The sequence below is a fragment of the Pongo abelii genome, chromosome 2, assembly GCF_028885655.2.
Source record: "Pongo abelii isolate AG06213 chromosome 2, NHGRI_mPonAbe1-v2.0_pri, whole genome shotgun sequence".
Taxonomy (NCBI): domain Eukaryota; kingdom Metazoa; phylum Chordata; class Mammalia; order Primates; family Hominidae; genus Pongo; species Pongo abelii.
Window position 1 is genome coordinate 89,701,124 of NC_085928.1, and position 25,518 is coordinate 89,726,641.

At 38.9% G+C, this 25,518-nt stretch overlaps 1 protein-coding gene across 3 annotated transcripts in view; it reads left to right on the forward strand.

Moving 5' to 3' along the window:
- ADAMTS9 (ADAM metallopeptidase with thrombospondin type 1 motif 9) overlaps positions 1–25,518 on the forward strand; it is a 172,196-nt gene that overhangs the window by 53,704 nt on the left and 92,974 nt on the right. For all 3 annotated transcript variants that reach the window (XM_024245076.3, XM_054551907.2, XM_054551908.2), the window contains 10 exons: positions 169–350; positions 440–576; positions 2,123–2,240; positions 2,498–2,593; positions 11,472–11,638; positions 11,731–11,860; positions 12,791–12,917; positions 17,860–18,070; positions 18,550–18,714; positions 20,513–20,677. In XM_024245076.3, coding sequence (XP_024100844.2) covers positions 169–350; positions 440–576; positions 2,123–2,240; positions 2,498–2,593; positions 11,472–11,638; positions 11,731–11,860; positions 12,791–12,917; positions 17,860–18,070; positions 18,550–18,714; positions 20,513–20,677 — 1,498 coding nt within the window. The remainder of the gene's footprint in view (positions 1–168; positions 351–439; positions 577–2,122; positions 2,241–2,497; positions 2,594–11,471; positions 11,639–11,730; positions 11,861–12,790; positions 12,918–17,859; positions 18,071–18,549; positions 18,715–20,512; positions 20,678–25,518) is intronic.

Consider the following 25,518-nt stretch of genomic DNA (forward strand, 5'->3'; position numbering starts at 1 on the left):
TATTGAAGACAGGATGCAAAACCAGGATTCAGAGCTCTTGCCCATTCCTCTGTCATTTGCCACCCTAGATTTACTTCTTTAGAAGACAGGAAGTCATGAATGAGGGAGTGATGTTCAGAGGAATACATGATAATACAGTGTGTGTGCTCTTCACATTTTTTTTTTCAGACCAAAAAATGGTGGAAAATACTGTGTAGGACGTAGAATGAAATTTAAGTCCTGCAACACGGAGCCATGTCTCAAGCAGAAGCGAGACTTCCGAGATGAACAGTGTGCTCACTTTGACGGGAAGCATTTTAACATCAATGGTCTGCTTCCCAATGTGCGCTGGGTCCCTAAATACAGTGGAAGTAAGTGTGTCTGGTCTATCTGTCCACCATTGGCCGGCCGGCACCGAGGCCAGGCACAAAAGTCAAGTTGTATTGTTTCTCCTCTCTAGTTCTGATGAAGGACCGGTGCAAGTTGTTCTGCAGAGTGGCAGGGAACACAGCCTACTATCAGCTTCGAGACAGAGTGATAGATGGAACTCCTTGTGGCCAGGACACAAATGATATCTGTGTCCAGGGCCTTTGCCGGGTAAGTCCCAGATGGTGTTTTCTTCACTGTGTTTTCCTGCTGCCAACCTGTGGTTTGTGGCTTCCTAGATAGAATAGCAACTGCTAGTATCTGTACACTATTGCCAGGGCAGTGGTTCTCAAAGTGTGGCCCCAGGATCAGCAACAGCATCAATATCACTTTTTTCTGATGCATGTAGTGCCAGCGTTTGGGAACCATTGCCCTGGATTTTTCTTGACATTTTCAGTCTCTGTGGGGGTCTTGCACAAAACGTCTCCTTAAAAATTTATTATAACAATTTACACACACACTCCTTTGCTATAACCTCAATGCTTAAGCAAATACTTCCCAAATGCTTTCTGACAGCAAATTTTTTAGATTGAGTAGCTGAGGTCGAGAAATATGTCAGGAAGAAGAGCTGGCCTCACTCAAGTTTCTCTTTGCATTTTTAACCACGATCATTTCTACCTGAGACATTCCTGTTAATTAATTATTCTTGAAAGGGAAATTGAGAAACTTCTGGGAAACAGCAAAGCATCAGAGCAGTGATTTCTCAGGGGCTAGATACCATTTCACCGTTCTTGTTAGTCAAAAATTATTCCTAACCCGGTTGGGCTCTGAGATGATGCCTCTGGTTGTTTTTGTTTGTTTTTTTTCTTTTTTTGCCTGTGGTCCAAAGGCACATTGGAGTTCCTGGTTGGAAGGATTTGATTGAAAGAGCCCCTAAGGGCATCACCCACTGACTAATAGCTTATACTACAGATTTCCTTGTCTGTCCATTTCAAAGCAACACATTGAGTTTTTCCTCAAAGATTAGTTCACACAAATGAAGAAAATGGAAAAGAATGTGGACTCTGTTCTTCTGGTCTTCTGGTCATTGTCAGTGTATGTTTCAGAGTTCAGTGTACATGGCTGCATTGTGTTAATATGGGGAGAAATTCAGGAGGCCACTTGATGGAGCTTCAGGCCTCAAACTGGAGGCCCATGGTCGTACTTTGGCTGGCATTCATAGCCAATATTTAAACGTATGGGATTTTACATAAAATCAATTTTTCCAGCTTCTTTGGAAAATTGGGAAAAAATGTCAACACAGGGCTCCCATTCCCTCATGGCAGCAATAGTCTGGAGTGGACAGCAGCTACTCCCTTGAGATGGGGCATGAGCTCTTTAATTAGATACAGTTCTCACCTGTTCCCTTTTTTTTTCGTTCCTAAGCAATTTTTTAAAAAATTACTGTGCTTACTTACAGACTGGTGCTTTTCAAACTTTTATCTGTAGATGAAGCACCTGAGGAATCCTATTAAAATGCCAACTCTGATCCAGTAGATCTGGGTGGGTCCTGAAATTCTGCATTCCTGACCACATCAAAGGTGCCCATGGCTGCTGGTCCAAGGACTACATTTTAAATAGCAAGGCAGTATATAATTTCACTTTTCAACCTTTGCAAGTTTTAAGGAACTTGACTTTCTTGTCATTTTTAGTGCACACGATTAAAAGAAACACATTATTTGCCATTTTATAATCTCTATAATACTTACATTTATTTCAAATCTTTTCTTTTTAAAAGCAAGCTGGATGCGATCATGTTTTAAACTCAAAAGCCCGGAGAGATAAATGTGGGGTTTGTGGTGGCGATAATTCTTCATGCAAAACAGTGGCAGGAACATTTAATACAGTACATTATGGTAAGAATCTGCTCCTAAGAACCACGAGAAGGAATATGGTCAAAGTTTGAAAATTGGTAACCACGTGTAATATGCAAAAATATTAATGTCGAGCATAAAAATCAGTCTTGTTATGGTGGATTATCCATCGACGAGAAGGCACCTAATAGAATTATATGAGAATTATATTCTATTCCTTTGTTGTCCACTTTTTATTCCATACTTAGAGAAAGTGAACCATTCTGTGGAGTACTGAATTTCTGCTAAATTCTTTTCAGGTTACAATACTGTGGTCCGAATTCCAGCTGGTGCTACCAATATTGATGTGCGGCAGCACAGTTTCTCAGGGGAAACAGATGATGACAACTACTTAGGTGAGATGGAATGCCTCGCTACTCGCGAGTTCTGGTTCTATGGAGCAGTGGCCAGATACTACTTCCTTCCTTCTCTGGTATGCAGAGGGAGAGCTTTCAGATGTCATGGATTTTCATAAAATAAGTGGCTCTCAAAATTCACCATTGTATTTCTCCCTCATACATACGCCCTCAGAGTATTGATTGAAAAGTTGTGTAGCTGCACTATTTGATATCAAGAGATTTACTCTGGATCTTAAAAAATACAAAGGCCCCAAGTTAAATTTTGAAAGTACTTATCCTCTAAGTTCAGCATAAAATCCTTGCTCTCATTGAGTCTTTTCAAAAAGCTGTCCTGTGGGGAACTGACTTGCAAATGTTTTATTAGAAGCATTACTTGACTTAATTTTTATGTTATCAGCTCTAACCAGTAGCAGACCACTGGTAGACTTATTCAGTATTTCATTATGCCTGTTCATTGCAAAAGGTTCTATGGCGACCCGTATTTTTCTCAAGTCATTACTAGAATAGCAATACTACACAGATTTTTTATCCTTTTCTCACTGAACCTAGGTGCATGATAAATTCATATCTATTCCTTATATTTAAACCACAACATACTGATGACCCTGTGTTGATTTTCAACAGTTTGCTCAGCCCAGCCCCATCTTATTTTATTATTTATTTATTTCTTAATTTAAAGTTCTGGGGTACATGTGCAAGATGTGCGGGTTTGTTACATAGGTAAACAAACATGTGCCATGGTGATTTGCTGTACCTGTCAACCCATCACCTAGGTATTAAGCCCAGCATGTATTAGCTATTTTTCCTGATGCTCTCCCTTGCCCACACATCCTGCATCCCACAAGCCCCATTGTGTGTTCCCTTCCCTGTATTTTTGGGACAGGGTCTCACTCTGTCACCGAGGCTGGAGTGCAGTGGTGTGATCACAGCTCACTGCAGCTTCAACCTCCCAGGCTCAAGTGATCCTCCCACCTCAGCCTGAGTAGCTGGGACTATAGGCACTCACCACTATGCACAGCTAGTTGCTTTTTATTTATTTTTATTTCTTATTTATAGAGATGATGTCTCACTCTGTTGCCCAGGCTGGGCTTGAACTCCTGGCGTCAAGCAATCTTCCTGCCTTGGCCTCCCAAAGTGCTGAGATTCCAGGCATGAGCCACCATGCCCAGCCCAGTCTCACTTTATTTTTCTGTAAATTGCTGTAAGTGATTGTGAAATTTGCCTAACTGCCATTTAAAAGAAAGACGACATGGAGAGTAGAGTCATGACTGAAAGGGATTTAACTGGTCACCTTACACAAAACTCTTCCCAGCCGTGAAGAGCAGCATGGCTTATACTCAGATCTAGAATAAATTAAAGCTGTCTTGCTGGGCAGTCAATCTTTAAAAGAAATGAATGTACTTTCTTTCTTGTAATATCCAGGCAAGAACTCTATTTATTCATCTGAATTCAACCTGTATAGAGGCCCCTAATCTAAGCATTTGGACATATTCAGCCAGTAAATGAGTATTTGTTGAATTGAATTAAAGTCTATATCTCTATTTTGGAATGTCTACATGAAGCTGCATAGATAGACAGTGAGCCTTCAGCTAAGCATGCTAATCAAGTATGATATTTATACATGACTCCATTATGGCATTTGCTATCACTATTCATTCATTCACTCACTCACTCACTTATTTAATATGTGCCAGGCACTGTTCTAGGCACAATGAACAAAACAGATAAAAAAAATTTGTGTCTTCTTGGACATTACTTTTTAGTGGGACAATAAACAATAGGCAATAAACAGTAACCTGATAGATAAGAAAACTCCATACTGCTATAGTGATAAGTGCTGCTAGAAATCAGAGCAGCCTAAGGCAAATTGGGATACCAAGGGTGAGATGTGGACAGTAGAGTTGAAATGTTTGAATCATAGAGCAAGATAATAAGCTATTTAGGGGAAGAGCATTCCAGGCAGAGGGAATAGCCATTGCAAAGTCCTTGAAGTAGGGAAGAACAGAGGGAGGCAGTGTGGCTGTTGCCAAGTGAGCACAGAGGACACTCCTAGGTAAGGTTAAACAAGGCTAGGTCATACACGACCATATAACCATTATAAGAACTTTGGCTTGGACTCAGAGACATCAGGAGCCACTGGAGGTTTTGAGCTGAGGAATGACGTCTTACTGCATTTATGTTTTTAAAGGAGCACTCTGGCTGGTACATTGCGAAGAGATGGTGGGGGAAGTGTGTACAGGACAGAAGCAGTTGCCATTGATTAGGAAATCATTGCAGTAATCCAGGAGAGAGATGCTGGTGGCTTGGCCCCAATGGGAGCTGTGAAAGTGGCAGTATGTGGTTAGATTCTGGATATCTTTTGAAGTTGGAACCAATATGATTTGTTGATGGATTGAACATAGTGTGTGAGTTAAAGGTACAAAGGAGTTGAAGGTACACAAGAGTTAAAGGTACAAAGGAATCTCAAAACTCCAAGGTCAAAACCTGAGCAATGGGAAGGATGGAGTTGTCCTCAACTGAGATGACAAGACTAGTTACATATTTATTATACGACCACTAGTGTTTTAAAGTTAGGGCAGGGTCTTTACATCTTAAGCTACGGATATGAAGCCTACATGTGATAGGTACAAAGCAAATGATTGCTGAATTGTTGAACAGCCATTATCAATGCCGTCTTTAATGACTACCTACTGTGTGCTTAATGGAGAATGAGGTTACCTTGGAAATGTACATTCACCTCTTCTTTCAAGGGCCGTAAAGCCTTACTTGGAATTAATTACTCAATCACTACATCAGCTTTTCACTACCCGAAACATCCAAATGAGTGACAACTTTATAAGACAATTAACAAAGTTCTTGGAAGACTGCTTTCAAATTATTTTTTGGGGGAATCCTTCATTTCTCCTTGCACAGCTGCAGAATGGGGCAAGTATTTTTCTTTGTACACTTGGTTATAAATTTGAGCATGTGGCTGCTGTGTCCTTACTACTTCCTAATTAAATCAAACAGCATTGCATGCAGCCTGCTTTATAAATTAATTTCCGGAGACCTGAAGGCCATGTTGAGTTGCTCCTTTCTTCTCTTCGAAAGAGAGAAGGATTCTCTGCTATCCTTCTCTTTCTTGGATAAACAGTCTCCCTCCAAGTAGTGGCCTCAATTCAGTTCAACTTAACCAATGCACATCAAGCGCTTGAATTCAGGGAGGGCCTCCTGATAACCTTTTATTATTCAGTGGAGGTTTCTTAATCTCCTTGTAAAGAATGAAAACAAAATTAAAGAAGATTTGTCATCTGGGACAGGCAGTCTGAGCCAGTTATGACTCTTTAATGGAATAGAATGGGAAAGTCACCTGTTGGCATAAGGAAATCTCTCTAGAAGCAAATGAAAAGTGTGCAAGCCTATATTGCAAGTCACAGTCCACTGAGTGTGAAAGTCGAGACCTCAGAGCCTTTGAACCTCACGGTGGTTACTCAACAAGTTAGGAAGAATTTGACGTTGTCATCAAGTCTGGCATGTGTAAATATTTACTCTTGGCTTGAGGGAAGATGCAGCAAATGCACTGAGAAGGTTTTACAACCCACACTGAGTCTCGCGTTGAGTCCAGTCACAGCTATTCCATTGCTAAGCAATATTCATCCTTATCCCTTATGTTTTTTTTCAGTGTCAGCCAAGCCATACTTTTCTGTGTATTCTAGGAGGCAGCAATTTCCAGGAGAGAGGGCCTTTTGTAGCAACCCAGCTCTGATGGGTGCAATGGGAGAGAAACCAACCCAGGAAATTAGCTCCCTTAATCGCATTAGTGGGAGGTTGGGCATTAGGCTCTTGTTTTCAGGAAACTATTTGTTTCACAAAGTACCAAAGCAGAAAGCCTTCCTGTCAAAGGTCATCCTTTCACATGGACCCCTTCCTCCTGTTGAGCTAAAGCCAAATTGTACCCAGGGCCACCATGTTCTTATCTCTTTAGAAGAAAAAGTAGCCATTTCTGTGATACTTATTTGTCTCCAGTACACTTAGCTCTTGATTAATTGTGGCAATGGGAAGATGGGAATCAATGCAGTGCAAGATAAATAGGATTTTTTTTTCATCTGATGATTTTAAGGATGTCTGGGGCCAAACCATTTATCAGGGTAGATCGTAAGAGGAATCTGATATCATTTGTGCTCCTCTCTTTCTCCCTACTCACATCTACTGAAATAAAGAATATGCACGGAAGGGTTAAACACCCTGAGTCAGCAAAACATGAAAGGAAGCCTGGAGACATTGGAAAAGACCCCCCAAATTAACCCAGAATAGACTATCATTCTTTGCATATGACCACACTGGATTGTCACTTGATTTACAGAACCGGCATGTGACATTTTATTTCCCCCTTTTTATCAAGACATCAGCTGGGTAGCTAGCATGCAACTTCATTTGAAAGAATTGGGTGATTTTGTTGACAGCACATCATACTGTCACCATTTGAATGACCCGCATTAGGGAGCAGCCTCAGGATGCCCAAGGTGCCACGGAAACAACCTCGGCTTCAGTGACCCATTGAAACTCCCGCCTCTTTCATGGCTGGTGGGTCTCACGCTGCAGGAGCTGCAGGCAAGACGAGGTTGTCAGAGGTTTACACTGACTGAGAAAGAGTCATTTGGCTGGAAGCGCTCTATCCTCCTTGTCATGAGTGTCAGACTCCATCAGTCACTTATTCTTTCAGCATCATCGATTGAGCACCTACTATGGGTTGGGATCTTTCTTGGGCTTATAAAAGTAAATTTTTATTTTCTCATTTTATATATTTAAGGGGTAGGACTACAGGTTTCTTACATGCATATATTGGGTAGTGGTGAAGTCTGAGCTTTTAGAGTATCCGTTACCCAAATAATGAACATTGTACCCAATAGGTAATTTTTCAACCCTTATCCTCCTTTTACCCTCCCACCTTTGGTACTCTCCAATGTCTATTAGTCGAAAAAGTGGATTTTTAAATGGCTGCTTTGCTCAAGGGCTCATGTAGACTAACAAAATGAACAATTTACATTTAAGAAAATCTACAACACAAACATACTTAGTTTCTATTTGTATACAAGAGAACGAATGCATGAACTCATTTACTCATTTAACAAATGTTTGTTGACCCCCTTCTTGGAAAATTTTAGTAGTTTATAGACTCTGGAGATGGATTTCCATGATTAGGAGCCACCTGGCCTTGGGAAATTAACTATTTTAAGTCATGCCTTTCTCACCCATAAATTAGGCTTCTATAATAGACACTACCTTATAGAGTTGTGATAAGGAGACAGTACGTACAAAGGCATTTTGATCTGCCAGGAACTAAAGCTGATATGGATTCTTATTTAATCCATATAACAATCTTATAAAAAACTCATTATACAGAGGAAGAAACTGAGGCTTAGGGAGGTTAAGTAATTTATCCAAGGTGATACAAATAGAAAATGGGAAAGATTGGTATCCTTATTGGTCGGACTTCAGACGCTACATACTTAACCACTTCACTTTACTGCCACCATGTAGAATGATATATGGCTGACCTGGAAATACACAGGACTTGAAATTTAGGTTTATTGGTGGGAGTGAACAGTGAGACTAGGAAGATAGGTGAAGACTAAGATCTGTAAAGTTACAGGGAGGTTATGCTAAGGAGGTTGTACTATCTTATAGGTAGTGGTGACTTCCAAAGGATTTTGAGCAAAGAAGTTGGAGGGTATTTTATCCTTTTAAAAGCTAATCTTGACATTTCCCTGTGTTACCACGTCCTTCCCAATCATTTCAAATGAAGGCACCTTATTCTTCTCTTGGGGCCAAATGTTGTTTACATGGGTGAGAATTCTGGTAAATGAAGTGCTGGATTAGGAACAGAATTCAATGCAGTTAATTCCTAATCCTGGAAGGAATAGCCCTGCGTCAGTAAAGTGTCCAATTGCATGAACTCTGTGAGGTCCCCATGTCTACGAAAATTAAGGATCCTGCTGCTGCTGAACCACAAATATTCAGAGCTTCATCTCAGCCCTCTTTAATATCCATATAAGGGTATAATATTTACTTAACCTAACTCCTTGGAACCTCTTCTGTGTACACACTGCTTCTCTCCTGAGTGGTGAAAGATAATGTGTCACCTACACTGATGAGATGGCCTGCATCAATGAAAGATGAGTTAGGATCTGGCTAATACCTAAGACATCTTGTCCACTCCTCATTCCACAACCAAGACAGGTATCATCAATATGATGCTAAGACATGATGCTGTCGGTGAATCACATTCAGCATGGTTTCTTGGGCAGCTGTTACCAATTGATTGACATTGGCACTGGGGATGAAAATTATTTGCCATCTGTGAGTTAAATGTCCTTGTTCCTTTTATTCACCTAAATATATGGCCTGTACCTTTCAAGGGCATCCTCACTACTAAAATTTGCTACTCTTGCACAAATTACAGACGGTAAGGGGGGCCTTTCTCTAGTCTTTGTTCAGAGCCCAAATTTTTAGTAGCTCTGATTTATTAAATACCTGCTTCATGTCAAGCCCGACACTCCAGAGGACTTATTCAAGGAGCAGTGGTACCAGGGGAGAAAAAAGCAGCACTATCAAAATTTTGAATTAACTACTAAAAGGAAAAGATGTGATTGAGATTTTATCTTGAGAAATTAATCAAAATTTATGAAAATAAATTTATTTGTATTTGACCATCAACTACATCTTCATTTTAATCCTGCCAAGGTTTTGAAAAGAATAAAGCAATTAATAAATATTTTTGCTTATATTTTTCATATCAAGTCACATAATAGCCAAGTAGTATATTCTTGACTGAAAGTCTGAATTTAACAGTAAAATCTGAAAGGGAGTCAATTTTAGAAAAGCTTTCTAGAGATTTATTAACTTTCACCATAAGCTCTCTTGACCTTTTAATAAATAAATAATTTCTTCTGAAGCAGCTGTTGTCTCATCCTCCTTGTCAATTTTCTTTCCTGTTTCTTTTTTCAGCTTCATCGAGGGATACTTGACAAATAAAAATTGGATATATTTAAGGTGTTCAACTTAATGTTTTTCTACTCCTATACACTGTGAAATAATCACCAAAACCAATCTAATTAACGTATCTATCACCCATATAGTTACCGTTTCCTTTTGTTTTCTTTTTTCTTTTCTTCCCTCCTTCCTTCCTCTTTCCTTGTCTTTCTTTGTCTCTCTTTTCTTTTCTTTCTTCTTTCTCTCTCCCACTCTCTTTGTTTCTTTCAACACTTATAATCTACCCTTTAAGCAAATTTCAAGTATGCAATACAGTAAGGTTAACTATAGTCACATTGCTTTACACTAGATCTCCAGAATGTATTCATCTTGCTTAACTGAATCTTTGCATCTTTGACCAACATCTCCCCATCCCCCCTCCCTCCTGCCCCTGGCATTTACCACTCTACTCTCTGCTTCTATGGGTTTGACTATTTTAGATTCCATAACTGGTCTAACTCTGCCAGGTTCTCATTTGGCCAACATTTTGGCACTCGATTCAAGCAGTTCTCCGATATCACTTTCGCAGCATCACTGATTTTTTTCATCTTTTGCAAGATCTGGAGTAGATTTATTCATTCTTCCCCAAAGATACATATTTACCGAGCACCTGCCATGTGCTCTTTCAGAAACTGGGATATAGTAGTGAATAAAATGATGCCAACATTCTTACCATCATGGGTCTTACATTTCTTGTTTGGGAAGAGAGAGTATAAACAAAGTGCCATGGAGAAAGGTGAGAAAGGGGATAGAAAGTATGTAATATGTGCTAACAATGGGAGGCAGTTGCAGGTTTAGAAATAATGTTCTGGGTTGGTGTATTAATCTTTTACCGTGTAACAAGTTATCTCAGGACATAGTGGCTTAGAACAACAAATATATACTATCTCTCAGTTTCTCATATAAGGAATTTGGGAGCAGCATGTATGGGTGTTTCTGGTTTGAAGTCTCTCATGAGGTTGCAGTCAAGATGGCAGTTAGGAATGTAGTATTATCTGAAGACTCAACTAGGGCTGGAGAATCCACTTCCCAGATTACTCACTCAGAGGGTGTTGGCAGAAGGAATCAGTACTTCCCTGCTGCTTGCAGGCCTCTCTGTGGGTTCTTTAGTATCCTCACAACATGGCAGCTGGCTTCTTCCAGAACCAGAGGTCCAAGGAAGAGCAAGGCAGAGCCATAGTGCCTTTGGCCTTGACTCAGAAGTCAGGTTCTGTTGTTTCTGCATTGTCCTACTGATTGCAGTCATTCCTATTGAATGTGGGAGGGGATGACACACAGTGTGAATACCATGCAGCAAGGCTGGTTGGGGCGATATTTGAGGCTGGCTACCACAGTGAGCTACACTGAAAAGGAGGTCTTTGAGCATCATATTAACCATGGATTTTCAGATTTCAACATCTGTCAAACAAAAAAGACTTAACAAAGATTCAACAGGCTTGACTAATTCTAGTATATATAGATTTGTCTAGGAACCAATTTTATAAGTGTTCAGTTCACTAATACATATTTTCAAATCATATAAACACTTTTGCTTCCATCTAAAATTCTGTAACTGTGGGTCTTGTATAACAAGCTCAAGGTTTATTAGGACACCTAGGTTACATTTTATTTTTCACAGATACCACGAGGGAGTAGGTGCTTTTATCTCCACTTTAGAGATAAAGAAATGGAGATGGATGGAAAATGATTCCCAAGGCCACACAGCTGGCAAGTAGCAAACTTGGGACTTGAAGCCATGCCTGTCTGGCTCAAAAGTCCCTATTCTGTGCACAGTGACTCTCTACCTATCCAGGTGTTACTTCATATTTCAAACAGCTAGTCATTGACAGCAGATCAATGTGTTATTCTCTTTCCTCACCTACAGCTTTATCAAGCAGTAAAGGTGAATTCTTGCTAAATGGAAACTTTGTTGTCACAATGGCCAAAAGGGAAATTCGCATTGGGAATGCTGTGGTAGAGTACAGTGGGTCCGAGACTGCCGTAGAAAGAATTAACTCAACAGATCGCATTGAGCAAGAACTTTTGCTTCAGGTAAAAACTTGACCATGAGCCCACCACCCTTTTCTTCTGCTTGGCATCACCGAGCCCACCCACTTCCTTTCTGTTTTGTCCACATATTCTAGGTTTTGTCGGTGGGAAAGTTATACAACCCCGACGTACGCTATTCTTTCAATATTCCAATTGAAGATAAACCTCAGCAGTTTTACTGGAACAGTCATGGGCCGTGGCAAGCATGCAGTAAACCCTGCCAAGGTATCTGCTTTGAATTTGCGTTCTGGGGATTTGAGAAGTTTTTTTATCTTTTTTTTTTTTTTTAATAGCCAAATGCATGCAAACTGCAAACCCTTCTATCTGCATACATTCTGTAATCTCTTTTCTTCGAATGTGTCTGGTCATTTTTGGCTGGGAAGTTGAACTTTTTAAGGGATTCAGGAAATTTTAGGTTTCTTCATCCTAAGAAATTTTTGTACACATGTGTAAAACCAAGCAAAAATCACCTCTGCCATTGTAATTTTCCAGAGGCATGGTTTTAGTAGTCATAGCATACGTTATTTATTTTGTTTTCTTTTGTCTAAATGAGGAGTCAGCAAACCACAGCCAGTAGGCCAAATCCAGCCTACTGCCTACTATTTTTTTCTTTTTTTCTTTTTTTTTTTTTTTTGAGATGGAATCTTGCTCTGTCGCCCAGGCTGGAGCGCAGTGGCACAATCTCAGCCCACTGCAACCTCCGCCTCCCGGGTTCAAGCAATACTCATGCTTCAGTCTCTCGAGTAGCTGGGATCACAGGTGCATGCCACCATGCCCGGCTAATTTTTGTATTTTTAGTAGAGAACAGGTTTCACTGCGTTAGCCAGGCTGTTCTCAAACACCTGACCTCAGATTATTCACCCACCTCAGCCTCCCAAAGTGCTGGGATTACAGGTTTGAGCCACTGCGCCCGGCCTACCTACTTTTACAAATAAAGTTTTATTGGAACACAGCCATGACAGTTTTGTTTATGTATTGCCTATGAGTGGCTGCTTTTGCCCTGTAATGTCAGGGTTGAATAGTGCAACAGAGATCCTACGCTCTGAAGATATTTACTATCTAGCTCTTTAAAGAAAATGCTTGCCAGTCTGGGGTCTAAATAGTTTATGGAATAGATTATTTTCCCTGAATAATTTTTTTTCCCTCTCTGCTTAGGGGAACGGAAACGAAAACTTGTTTGCACCAGGGAATCTGATCAGCTTACTGTTTCTGATCAAAGATGCGATCGGCTGCCCCAGCCTGGACCCATTACTGAACCCTGCGGCACAGACTGTGACCTGAGGTGGGCCACTGTTTTCTCAAGGCCTTTATTACTGAATTGTGAGAGTCTCGCAGGAGGCCCCAACAGGAGAAGCAAAAGGAAGGGATGCTGGTCTTTAGTTCTCCTTTCTTGTGTTTCAGTGAAATAAGCTTTAACCAATTCTCCATCCCTCTGGAACTGATTATCCAAGACACACATGTGCAGATTTCTTGTTCACTTAAGAATTAAAAATAGCTAATAGAGTATGGCACTTGCCAAAAAACATTCTCAGTTGATCCTCACAACTTGCTGGGTAGGTATTGGCATTATGATTGAGTCACATTGTATGTGAAAACTTGTTTTGAAAGTCAAAAGAAAAGGGGGAGAACCTCATCCCTTAAAGTACCCATAATGACCTACATCTACCTACTGAGAGTGTATACCACCCAGTAGAAGAACTCCTACACACCTGAAAGTTGCAGTACACTAAGGTAGCATCATGGAAGAAACAAGAAGAAAAGGTATATACAGATGTCTGAGATATTCAAACAATTCTGTATTTAAGAAAAGTGTAAAATCCGAGGCAGGAAATACTGGGTGGGTAGAGCATTCTGAAGCTTTTCTATTTGCTTGCAAAATTGACTGTGTCATATTGAAATATTAAGTAGTCGGGGCTTGCATTTTATAGTCTGCATGACAGTTAAATGCAGTTAAGGTGAGTTGCTGTTTTATCCTCCTTTTAAGAAGGGAAATTCAGTGGAGAGTGGTATAGGAATGTGTTAAGGTCTCACCATTTATGAGCAGAAAAGTGAATGCTTAAGCATTTTGAAGGCTCCACATTACAATGCCAAATCCTATCAAAGGGTATTGGCTGCCTATAGTGCTTTAGTGCAGATTATAAGGCCTATTTGAGGCTCTGAGAAAACAGAGGAGTTCTGAGGTTGACTACTAATGTCTGCCATGGGAGTGAGAGGAGCAGTTATGGTACGAGTGTCATATTTTTGCCAGTTCTTCCTGAAGCCTCTGACTTCAAAGCCCAGGATCTTTCTAGCCTCTACCCAGTGTCACTGACTTTCTAGCTCATTGCCCTAGTGAAATTGGCTTGCCAAAATATATTGACAAAAGTCATTGTAAAAAAAAAAACAAGAAGACATTAAAAGGCAGACATTTATACTAGGCAATATTCTTGTTGTAGATAGCGTCCATATAAACCCATTGTTTCAGCCAATTGAGTTAAATTAAAGTTCAAGTCTCTTCAGGAAAAAATAATCAGTTAACTAACTGCTAAACTGAATTGATCACTTAAGTTTGGGGAAAAAATGAATTGGTGGATAGATTCCTTGAGGAACAACCTTAATAAATTGAGAATGGTGACATTTTCTGAGTAGCCTTATATCAAATTATCACTATATTCCCCAGTACTCTGTAATGGTTATGGTAATAGAGTCAACCATTTACTAAAAACTATTTTTTAATAGTTATATATTATCCTATTAATATTCTTTTACTAATAGGATAGTTCTTATATTATCCCATTATCTATTATTCTGTTAATATAATTAATACCCTACTAATTCTTCAAACAACATTATGATTTATATATTATTATTCTTACCATTTTACAAATAAGAAAAATAGAGGCTGAGAGTCATTAAACAAATTGCCCAAGCTCACACAACTAGTTAATGGAGTGACGGAAATCTAAATCTGCACCTAGATCCTGTGCTTATACCCTAGGAGAGAGTTATTTTTATTCTTAATTCAGTTATAATGATGAGTGTTACTCATGGATTCTATTCTGGGTAGCTTCTCTTCCTTTGTGAAAAGAAATAATTCCCATGAGTTTTTGCCTCATCCCTGTTCCCTACCTTGCTTGGAGCCCCTTACCTGTTTTTTCTCCACTGATTGAATCAGAACGGGACTGGTTGAGTCTCTGATGATAACTATAGATACAGCAGAACTCCTGCCTACAGTGCTAAGTGTGCTCCTATGATCACAAAGATGGTGGATTTATACATAGCATTGCGAATAATAGAATGTGATCTAAAAAATAAATTATTCTTTAAGAACCCTCTTTTTAAGTTTACCCATGGAGCACCAATTTGAGGGTGGAGATAATGTTTGAGCTGTTATTTTGAAAAACTATTTTTCACTTTGAGCAGATTCCAAAGTGAGCCACTATTTAATTTGTGATGATGCTGACTTATGTGGTGTTCTCCAAAGTTTCTCCTGCATTGGAAGCCTTTAGACATAAAATTTAAACAGTGCTTATAAAGCTAATACATTAAAAGGTACCCTCGAAGCCGTGAGTTTTTGTGTAAAATGATGCAAAAGATCTCAAATAGATTTCTGCTCATTGGTTTATGTGGAGTTACATGATACTTAAAACTTGGTTGGAGAATGAAACACCAAGGATAATGATAATAATAATAATAGTAAATTATAACAGGAATAGCTACTTTTCTTGAATGTCTGCCATATGTGTGAAATGCTACACATGGCTTGCCTCACTCAATCCCCCAAGTATCCCAGTGAAATAGATTCTGTTTCCCTCCATCTCACAGATGAGGAAACTGAGGCTTAGTGAAGCTAAGTGTTTCAACTAGGGTCACTTAATTGACACTCACATCCAGGTCTTTCTGATTCTATAGTTCATACTCTGATTTTTATGAAAAATAATGTCACAATACCTAGGTGTAATTAGGGCTTCAGTTCTTTGTGTTTCATATAGTAGGTGTGCTAGCACACTAAGCTATTCTAAATTCTAAATTTCCCATTTGGAGAAAGTCACTATTTTTTGACACTTAACTTTTATATATACTCTACTCAGACCAAACAAGGACAGCAGGTCAGATCATAGGCTCCAATGGTAATAATAGCACCTCTAATTAAAGAAAAGGTGAAGGGATTATGTCCAGATCTTTCAGTAGATGTGAAGATCATAGGGTTAGGAATTTTAAAATGCAAAGAAAAACCAGGAGTTTAGGATTAGTTTCCAAGGCCTCATTAGAAAGGTGCATGCTCATTCCTAAAATTAACCAGAAGATCATGCCTATTTGTCAACATTCAAATGCATAGCTTACTGGCCTGTATAGATTGTTTGGAAAATAAAATTGTTCACTGAAAAATACACAGACACAAACAAAGCCTAAATAAGGTGTTCTATCTTGCATCTATCAAACTGACAGTCAATATAACCATTACAGTAATTATTGTCAAGTAGCTGTGTCCAAAACTGAAAGACTGAAGAGAGGATTGTTACTGATTGGTCAAACTCTGAAATAGCTTTTCTAAAAGCATGGTTGTGGATCACTCATTTTGAAAGATGATCCATCCATAGCACACTAGTATTTCTGAGAAGCCTTACCAAGAATCTCCTTCCCCAAGTGGAGGTTAATAATGCTGATCAACGTTTTGAAGGCCTTGAGAAGTTCTGTAATATATAAAACCTTTTGAATTCAGTAGTTCTTAAAATTATTTAATCCCACAACTTCCCCTGCAATAAAAACACACAGGCTTCCACTTGTTTTTCTCAGTTTCTACTTATTAACAACACTGTGGAATATGGTTTCCTGAAATATAGTATTAAAATACAATTGTATTTTATGTCCCTTGAAATGAACTAAATGAACACGAAACATTGAAGGTCACCATCCAGGGAGAGACTACAAAGCAGGGGGTAGCATTTTAAGAACTTTTCTAAGGCAGTGCTATGCCCTTTCCATAGACTCTTCAAGATTCTCTGCTCAGATTCTGGGGATGATATTACTGTCAGGGGCACTCGAGCCACTGTGCCATGCTAAGCTGCTGGCGTGTTTTCTTGTGGAGGCAGGACACCTTCCTTCTTCATCCAGGATGGAAAATAACCTTTCCACAAGGAAATGGTGACGAAGGCAAAGAGAAGGTAGCCAAGAATCAAAGGGCAGATGAAAGTTCCAGATGCTTCTGTTGAATTGGGCCACATTTTTGCCACACTTCCTGAAGGAAGTGAGAGTTTGCCCCACTACACTGTGACAGGATGAGATAAAGCATTGTTTTACAATTTCTCATTGAACATGTTCCGGGTTAGAACAAAATCCCCCAAATATGGTGTCACTCTATTGGAAAATCTCCATAGCCCACTTTACTTGCCAGATGGTCAACTCTGACCTACTTTGGGGCATTCATGAGAAATTCCAAGATAAGCATGAGGCCAGAACTCTTTTTTACCCTGAGTTCTACCCTGGACAGGTACACATGGAAGTAGTCTCAGGACATTGGTTACGAACAAACCACCCAATTTCTAAGCAGTAATGAGTGAACAGTCAAGAGTGAAATCCAATGAAGAGTACAAGGAAATCACCCTTTCTGGACTTCTAAATCTAATCAACAATACGTTTTAAGGTTATTTATTTAGAATATTCTGTTTAGTTTAAGTATTATTTTTTAAAAAATTTAAGCACTGCTGATCATATTCCTAGGGTATTAAAAGAACCAGATGATTGGCCAGCACGTACTGAATACCTACTATGTCCCCCCATAATCTCATTACAGGTAGTATGGATACAAAGGTGACAGAGATTTATAGATTCAAATCTAATTTTAAAGTGTATAATTGAATTGTATAAAATATAGTCCATGTCTTCAAGGAATTTAAGAGCCTTTATTTACAGATAATAATGTACACAGGTTTTAATACACTTGAAAAAAATTTTTTTTTCCTTTTGGTAGCTTGAATTTCAGATTGACTGTCGGGGTAAAATCATCGCAAAGATAACACCTCTGGCTGTCATTCTGTGACTTCTTTGTACATTGGCAGCCATGAAAAACACATGGATATGTTGTTTTAAAATTAGATTTTAGCAACTGACTGTGGCTTTGGGCTTCATGGTATTCGAGTTAAGAAAGAAAAAAGAACTCAACTCTTCTTTGAATACCAGTTGACTATAGATAAGGCATATATTTTTAACAGAAATGTTGGTTTTGCCCCATTATTTTTGCATAGGTGGCATGTTGCCAGCAGGAGTGAATGTAGTGCCCAGTGTGGCTTGGGTTACCGCACATTGGACATCTACTGTGCCAAATATAGCAGGCTGGATGGGAAGACCGAGAAGGTTGATGACGGTTTTTGCAGCAGTCATCCCAAACCAAGCAACCGTGAAAAATGCTCAGGGGAATGTAACACGGGTGGCTGGCGCTATTCTGCCTGGACTGAAGTAAGTTGGCTCTCACTCAAAGAGTCTTCTTGGATGCTGTCTGATTAGTTGATGGTGGCTCCTTGCAGGTGTGTAAGCCCCATTTAGGCTGTGTGGAAGATATGACCGTGATTGATTTGTAATGCCTGACCCCATTCAAGCTTTCCAGAATAGAGTAGCCATGGTTGATTTGTAATGTCTGACATGGGCATGATGTGTGGAAAATTGGAAGAAGTGGAACAACTCAACTGATTTCTTTTGCATACTCTACAAGCCATTCCCAGTTTTATTTTTGTTTGCCAATGAGCTAATTTTGACTTTAATTATAAACCTGGTAAGCAAACTGATAACATGAAAAGATCTCCACCAAAATAACAACTAGAGTTGGCCAGCTTGTGTGTTTGTTTCTTAAGAGCTGGAAGAGACAACATAGCCAGGATCTTGAGCATACTTTATAAGAAACTTAGCAACAGTTTTATTTATTTATTTTGTCCCTACAGTGTTCTAAAAGCTGTGATGGTGGGACCCAGAGAAGAAGGGCTATTTGTGTCAATAACCGAAATGATGTACTGGATGACAGCAAATGCACACATCAAGAGAAAGTTACCATTCAGAGGTGCAATGAGTTCCCTTGTCCACGGTGGAAATCTGGAGACTGGTCAGAGGTAAGATGGGAGGGCTGTTATTTCCCCTAGGTCATCTGTTATATTCTAGTTCTGGTGCTGTCTATTTAAGGCAAACCCTTGTGCACCTTTCTCCCACCTCTCCCTTTCTCCCTTGTCTCCCTTGAGAAAACAACTCCAGTTCTCTGCCTGCACCATGACTGTCGTACTGGATGTAACTAGTCTACCAGTGACCTCAGAGGTGCTTTGGGCTTGGCTGGATCACTCACTGTTGTAGCTTCTGTTGTGATTTTGAAGTTCCATTCCATCACCTTCCCTCCTCTTTGAGCCCTAGCTAAGTCACTGAAAGGAAATCATGGATTTATTAATCATAAAGCTATACTAGCTCACATCTGAAGTCAACATGAAGTTTCCTACTTCCTTGACTTTGAAATAAGAGAATTAGACCCCAGGGAGTGACCTCTCTGACTTACCCATCCAACTGCAAGAAAAAAAAAATAAAACTCAGAAAAAAAAAAAGAAAGAAATGGACCAGACTGAGTATTCCAGATTTATGCCTTTCTCATCCTTTACTTTATGAAGCACAAGGCAGACCCTCCATTGCTTAGCACAGATGGTCCCAGGACAAAAAGAGAAAGAAGATGCAGCCTCTTTCATGTTTTTATGGTATAGTATTAGCACTCACTATTAACACAGCCCAGTGTTAACACAGTCCAAGGAGATTCTTACCAAGCAAGGACTCACTCCACATTCCTTAAGGGGAAGAAGGGAAATAAGAAATACGAAACAGAAGTTTCCTTTTTTATGGGCCAAATCAGGAATATGGGGAAAGAAAAAGTTTCCCTGCTACAGCTCCTACATCCATGCTCTTATCCCATCCTTATAAGTGCAGTATTAACTGCTTATTTTCACCATCAAATAAATCTGAAAAGGATACTATTAATGCTCCTGAAATGGTAGTCAATTAACAGTGTATTTGATTAACAGTATCTGATTCCTGGACAAATGAACTACAAACCTAGTGCTTTAGTTCTAGGTTAACAAATTACCTTTGCTTAAAAATCTCTAGTATTTGGTTAAAAAAGATAAAATAAGTAGTAGGTTTAAATTTTACTTAGATAGCTAATGCTGAAGTATAATTTCAAACTAAGTAACAAACCTTTGTAACAATATGCGATAAAATGGGGGTTGGGAGATCAAACTGTAAATTCACTATAATCCAAAGTTTCTTAAAAAACTGGAAAGAAAATAATAAAATATTGATAATGGTTATCCTTGGGTAGTGAGATTTTGGATCATTATAATTTTTTCATTTATGTTTTTCTGTAGTTTTCAAATTTTCTACAATAAGTATGGATAAAATGATGATTATATTTGGCATTTATTAAATGAACATTGTGCCAAGAGCTTTACTTGGATTTGTTTCATTTAGTTTTCACAACCCTTTGCAGTAGACACTAATTCTCATTTTACAGATGAGAAAATTGAGGTTCAGAGAGATCTTGTGACCTGGTTATATAAGTGTTAAAACCTAGGTTGATCTGATTAATAATTCCCCACGCTTAACTCCTATGCTATAAAATTATGAATGTTGTTTTTCAAATTTTACAGCATGGAGCTATGTTGAGTTTATTTTGTGCTCGAAACTGGCTCAGAGACTATAAATATAAAATGAATGAAGAAAAGGAAAAAAATGAGGCTTAGTATATTTACAAATTGCTATGGGAGAGGGATTGCTGTGGGAAAAGGACACACCTGTTCCTACTCATCAATAAATAACCCCAGAAACCACAACACATTGATCAGAAATGACCCTGACTAGCTCCGCTTTTCATTACAGTGCTTGGTCACCTGTGGAAAAGGGCATAAGCACCGCCAGGTCTGGTGTCAGTTTGGTGAAGATCGATTAAATGATAGAATGTGTGACCCTGAGACCAAGCCAACATCTATGCAGACTTGTCAGCAGCCGGAATGTGCATCCTGGCAGGCGGGTCCCTGGGGACAGGTATTTTGAACGATAAGATTCTTAACTGCTACATTCTTTCCTTCTTATCTGGAGAGGACTTGCAAAGGAGCATTCCAGTGGTGGAGATTTAACCGCTGTGCCGGGTGGCATGCAGGACACCTCCATGGCACTGGATCAAGCACATGTAACTCTGCAACTATTTTGCCCCCCTTTCGAGGATTGCTGCCTGCCCTCCTGGAGCTGATTACCCTTTTACAGACCCACATGCCTATCTTTGCCCTTTAGCTTGAGCAGACGAGCATTTGAACAAATTCACAACAGATTTCATGTCTGGCTGATGTTATCTTCTAGCGTGCCTCTGTGGGTCTGTTACAGTAGGTGATCCAGCACCAGAGTCTCTGCCAGGAAGGTCTGGAATGAGATTTGGAAAAGATATTTTGGCTCCCAACGTCACAATTACAAAGCTCACCTCTCATAAATAAGCCAGACTCTTCAAACATAATTAATTAGATCAAAGTTTGCAAAACCCTCATGCTTGGAAATAATCTTTTCCGAGTCCTCCAGTCTGTAGGTTCCGCGGTCTTAACTTGAGCTATTCTTAAAGGAGAGAGTGAAAGTCTCCCTTGGGCTTGCATCTGAGAAGCCACTACTCTCGGAATGAAGTCCTTCCTAATATAGAAGCAGAAGCGTTCAGGGTACTATTTAAGTAGCACTCTGAGTTCCCATTAGAAGTAGAACAGCTGTCTGCTGTCACTTACGTAATCTCTTGAAGAATGACCCTCCCTTCACCCTGACCAGCCACAGCCACTCAGTCTTTTAGCCTCTATCTTCATTTCCAAATATGCATGCAACAAGTGGAAGCAGTTTTATTATGGCACCTTTACAATTTCTATCACTGATATGGGCACTCTTCTGAATCTTCCCCATTTCATAGCATCCACAGTCCAAATAGCCAATCATGTCTGAATTAATAGGGAGAGTTCACTTATACTTCTAATCTCATCTTCTTTTTGTCTATATCTGCATAACTTTTAGAGAATAATAGGAGGAGAACACAGCTTAGGGTCACTGACAAGATCTGAATATAACATCTATTAGAATTGACAGGCCTATTTTTTATCTGTCTCTACACCAGGCCATTCCTAGCACATCTTATAATCAGAGATCTTTTTTTTTCCTTTAACTGAACATGCAGTTCAGGGGAACAGTTTTTTGGAGGTGTTATTTAAGAGTCGTAAATATTCATAAGAGAAATTTTGCAAAATGTAATTCAGCAAAAGGAAGAAAACCAAACCCAGTCCTACCTCTACACTGAAGAAATTAGTTGTTGCTAACATGTTTATGATTTTCTTCTAATTTTTTTAAAATTAATATTGTGACTGTACTCTGCCAATTGTTTGTTTTAATGGAAGTGAAACTCACATAATACAAAATGAACATTTTAAAGTGAACAAATCAGTGGCATTTAGTATATTCTTAATGTTCTGCAACTACCACCTTTATCTGGTTACGAAACTTCGTCACCCCAAAAGGAAACCCTGTATACATTAAGCCACGGGTCCCCAACTCCTGGGTCATGGGCCATGGGCCATGGCCTGTAAAGAACCAGGCTGCACAGCAACAGGTGAGTGGTGGATAGCATTACCGCTTGAGCTCCACCTCCTGTCAGATCAGCGGCAGCATTGGATTCTCATAGGACTGCAAACCGTATTGTGAACTGTGAGATCTAGGTTGTGCACTCCTTATGAGAATCTAATGTCTAATGATCTGAGGTGGAACAGTTTCATCCCGAAACCACCCCCACCCACCCCGTCTGTGGAAGATGTCTTCCATGAAACTGGTCCTGGGTGCCCAAAAGTCTGGGGACCACTGAATTAAGCAGTTGTTCCCCACCCTACTCTTCCCTCAGTCCCTGGCAACCACCAGTCTTCATTGTCTTTATGGATTTACCTATTCTGGACATTTCATAGAAATGGAATCATGCAATTTGTGGCCTTTTGTGTCTAACTTCTTTCACATACCGCAGTGTTTTCTAGATTCATCTATATTGTAGCATGTATCAGTACTTGGCCAAAGAATATTCCATTGTACGGCTATACCAAAATTTGTTTATCCGTTTATCCCTCAAAGGACATTTGGGTTGTTTCTACCTTTGGCTATTGTGAATAGTGCTGCTATGAATATTTATTTCAGGCACTTATTTCAGTACCTGATTTCACTTCTTTTGGATGTGTATCTAGGATTGGAGTTGCTGAATCATACAGTAATTCTGAGTTTAACTTTTTTTTTTTTTTTTTTTTTTGAGACAGAGTCTCACTCTGTCGCCCAGGCTGGAGTGCAGTGGTGCGATCTTGGCTCACTACAACCTCTGCCTCCTGGGTTCAAGCGATTCTCCTGCCTCAGCCTCCCGAGTAGCTGGGATTACAGGTGTATGCCACCATGCCCAGCTAATTTTTTGTATTTTTAGTAGAGACGGGGTTTCACCGTGTTAGCCAAGATGGTCTCTGTCTCCTGACCTCGTGATCTGCCCACTTTGGTCTCCCAAAGTGCTGGGATTACAGGCCTAAGCCACCGCGCCCAGCTCTGGGTTTAACTTTTTAACTACCAAATGATGTTCTACAGCAACCGCATAATTTTGCATTTTTATTATAATATAATACAAGGGTTCCATTCTCTCCACATCCTCGCCAAAATTGTTATTTTCCCTTTTTAAAATTCCAAGTAAGATAAATTTATCTTACTATGGTTTTGATTTGTATTTCCCTAATAACAAAAGACATCGATCATCTTTCCATGTGTTTGTTGGTCATTTGAATATATCTCCCTTGGAGAAGTGTCTATTCAACTTCTTTGCCAATTTAAAAAAAAAATGAATTTTGTTAATAGTAAAATAAAACTCATCATAGAATTTCTCTTAACCATTTTAAATGTATAGTTCAATAATGTTCCTTTTCTCATTTTTTGATCTGTTTTTCTCGTTGTTCTTGAGTTGTAGATTCTAGATGTCAATTCCTTAACAGAGATATGATTTGCATATATTTCCCCCATCCCCTGTGTTGCCTTTTTACTTTGTTGATAGTGTCCTTTAATGCACAAGGTTTTAAATTATGATGTAGTCCAATTTGTCTATTTTCTGTTGCCCTTGTTTATGATGTCAAACAAAGAAGTCATTGCCGAATCCAATGTCATGAAGATTTTCTGCCATTTTTTAAAAGAGTTTTCTAGTTTTAGCTCTTATGTTTGGGCCACTGATCCATTTTGGGTTAATTATTATATATAGCATAAGGCAGGATTTCAACATCATGCTTTTGCATGTAGGTATCCAGTTGTCTTAGCACCACTTGCTGAAGAGGCTGTTCTCTCTCCATTGAGTGGTCTTGGCATTCTTGTTGAAAGTCACTTGTCCATAGATATATGGGTTTATTTCTGGACTGTAGATTTTATGTCAGTAGTTTATACATCTGTTCTTATGCCAGTAGACTGTTTTGATCACTATAGTACGTTTTGAAATTGTGAAGTATGATTCCCCCAGCTTTGTTCTTTTTCAATATCATTTTGGCTATTTGGGGTCTCTTGTCATTCCATATGAATTTGAGAATCCGCTTTTTCATTTCTCCAAAAACGCTATTAGGATTTTGATTGGGATTTCACTGAATCTGTGGGTTAATTTGGGGAATATTGTCACCTTAGCAATACTAAATCTTTTAATCTATAGACATGTAATATCTTTTTATTTATTTAGGTCTTCTTTAATTTCTTGAGCAAAGTTTTATAGTTTTTAGCATAGAAAGCCTTTTACCTCCTTGTTTAAACTTGTTCCTAGGTATTTCATTCTTTTTGATGTTGCTGTAAATTGAATTTTTTTTTAAATTTACTTTTGGGATTGTTCATTGCTGATGTATAGAAACACAATGGGCTTTTCTGTTTATCTTGTATCCTTCAATGTTGCTAAATTTGTTTATTAGCTCTAGTAATAGTTTTAATTGATTCTTGGGATTCCAATGTACAGTATGATGACATCTGGAAATAGAATTAGTTGTACTTCTTCCTTCCCACTTTCTTTGCATGTCTTTTATTAGTATTTATTTCTCTTTCCTAATTTCTCTGGCTAGAACTTCCAGTACAATGATGAACAGCAGTGGTGAAAGCGGGCATCTTTGTCATGTTTCTGATCTTGTGGGGAAAAGTTTTTACTCTTCTACTATTGAGTATGGTGTTAGCTGTGGGTTTTTTTCCTCACTGCCCTTTATGATGTTGAATAAGTTCCCTTTTATTGCTAGCTTTCTGAATTTTTTTATCATGAAAAGATGTTGAATTTTATCAAATGCTTTTCTTTAATTTAGATAATCATGTTTTTTTTTTCCATTGTTCTATTAACGTAATGTATTGCATTGATTGATTTTCTTATGTTGGGCCAGCCTTATGTTCCTGGACTAAATCCCACTTGGCCATGATGTACTATCCTTTTAGTATGCTATTGGATTCAATTTGTTAGTACTTTGCTGAGAATTTTTATATCTGTATAAGCAATATTAATCTGGTGTGTGTGTGTGTTGTCTTTGGCTATGGTGTTAGGGTAATACTGACCTCATAGAATAAGTTAGGATGTGTTCTCCTATTCTTTGATTTTTTTTTTCTGAAAGTGTTTGAAAGGGATTGGTATTAATGTTTATTTAAATGTTTGGTAAAATTCATGAGTGGACTGGTACAAACTTTTTGAGGAAGGCTTTGATTAATGATTCAGTCATTTTACTTCCTATATGTCCATTCATATTTTTTATTTCTTCTTGAGTCAGTTTTTGTGATTTGTCTGTTTCTAGGCAGTTTGTGTAAGCTTGCATGTTTTATCTAGATTCTCTAATATATTGGCATACAATCGT